Raw genomic sequence first — 1,892 nt, 5'->3', positions numbered from 1 at the left:
TTTTTTTTTTGAGACAGAGTCTTACCACGTTGCCCTCTGTAGAGTGCTGTGCTATCATAGCACACAGCAACCTCAAACTCTTTGACTCAAGCAATTATTTTGCCTCAGCCTCCTGAGAAGCTGGGATTACAGGCACCCACCACAATGCCCAGCTATTTTTTTTTAAGAGATGAGGTCGTGGCCGGGTACAGTGGCTCACACCTGTAATCCTAGCATTCTGGGAGGCCCATTGCTGGTGGATTGCCTGAGCTCAGAAGTTCAAGACCAGCCTGAACAAGCGCGAGACCCTGTCTCTAAAAATAGCTGCGCATTGTGGTGGGTGCCTTTAATTCCAGCTGCTCAGGAGGCTGAAGAAAGAGAATCACTTAAGCCCAAAAGTTTGAGGTGAGCTATGATGCAAAGGCACTCTACCCAGAGTGAAAAAGTGAGACTATCTCTCAAAGAAAGAAACATAGAGATGAGGTCTTGCCCTTGCTCAGACTGGTCTTGAACTTCTGAGCTCAAGGGATCCACCCCTCTCAGCCTCCTAGAGTGCTGGGATTAGAGGGGTGAGCCACCACGCCCAGTACACTAGCTTCCTTTATCTTTTGTAGGATGTACGTTGTTTAATCTTTTAGATGAGCTTTCTGAATTATTTTGCCAAGGTCCTTAAAAAGTCCTTTAGGGATACTTTGAGGGTTTTATTAAATGTATAAAGGACTGCAGGGAGAATTAGCTTATTTTTAATCTTGAGTATTCTTATCTAAGAGCAAAATGTTTCTCCTCTCATTGAAATCATTTAGGATCATCATAGTTTTAACATATAGGCCCTGTACATATCTTACATTTTCCCCTAAGTGTTTTAGGTTTTTCAGTTGCTCTTGTGAATGAGATATTTTTCTCCAAATAGGTCACTGTTGTATCTAAGGAAGCTGTTGATTATGTTAACCTCGTAGGTTCACTCTACTTACCTTTGTTCTTAGTTCTAATCTTTTCAATTTCTTCATGTATTTTTCATTCCTATTTTAACTTTTGGGAGGTTTTAGGGCAGAAATGCATGTATTACGGGAATAGGAGATAGGAAAATTTGGAAGAATAATTCCTTTTACCTTGTGTTGGTTGTAATTACTACCACACTATTACTGGGTTGAAAAAAATTGTGAAATCTCAAGGTGCCTAACAATTAGGAGATACCTAAGTGTTCATTTAATAATTGTGATGATTATTGGAATTTCTCTTTCAGTGAGCAGCTATTTATGCAGATGGCAGACCTCATGGTCTCAGATGGCTGGAAGGATGTAGGTTATGAGTACCTCTGTATCGATGACTGTTGGATGGCTCCCAAAAGAGATTTGGAAGGCAAACTTCAGGCAGACCCTGAGCGATTTCCTGGTGGGATCCGCCGCCTAGCTAGTTATGTGAGTTTATAGGTAATTTTCTTTTTCATTCAAGGGACTGCAAGTACATCTGAACGTTGAGTTGTTCAGGCTTATCAAGTGGAATTTTCGTTCCATCAGCAGACATTTGTTTTGCAGTAGCTCCTGAGGCCCATCTTGGAGAACTTCTCTTTTTGCTAAAACCCCAGAATTCTCTAGGAGGAAAAAGGAACTTGGTCCTCAACATATGTGTGCATGTGTTTCCATGTAAGCTTTGGGCAGCTATTGCAATTGTACTATAAACTAGAATTTTAGAAGATAGAGGGAAAATATTCTGGAAGTTACTGAAGAGAAATAGAGCCCAGCACTACTTAAAAGCAATGAAGACAGACTTTATGCATTAATATTGTAATAGGGTAAAGAGCCAAGCTCAAATCCAAATACAACAAAGACAAGGGGGTTTTATAGCCAATGAACAGATTGAGGAGAGTCAGTGGATGGTAAATTATTAAAATGATACATCCAGGTAGGGAGATT

At 40.4% G+C, this 1,892-nt stretch overlaps 1 protein-coding gene across 1 annotated transcript in view; it reads left to right on the top strand.

The window, feature by feature from the left end:
• GLA (galactosidase alpha) overlaps nucleotides 1-1,892 on the top strand; it is a 12,662-nt gene that overhangs the window by 2,677 nt on the left and 8,093 nt on the right. The window contains exons 2-3 of the mRNA XM_012813488.2: nucleotides 1,223-1,397; nucleotides 1,565-1,622. Coding sequence (XP_012668942.1) covers nucleotides 1,223-1,397; nucleotides 1,565-1,622 — 233 coding nt within the window. The remainder of the gene's footprint in view (nucleotides 1-1,222; nucleotides 1,398-1,564; nucleotides 1,623-1,892) is intronic.

The sequence above is a fragment of the Otolemur garnettii genome, unplaced genomic scaffold (assembly GCF_000181295.1).
Source record: "Otolemur garnettii isolate 467f Iridium unplaced genomic scaffold, OtoGar3 scaffold00268, whole genome shotgun sequence".
NCBI lineage: Eukaryota > Metazoa > Chordata > Mammalia > Primates > Galagidae > Otolemur > Otolemur garnettii.
Note: the sequence above shows the minus strand (reverse complement) of the source record. Positions and strands in the feature narration are given on the sequence as shown.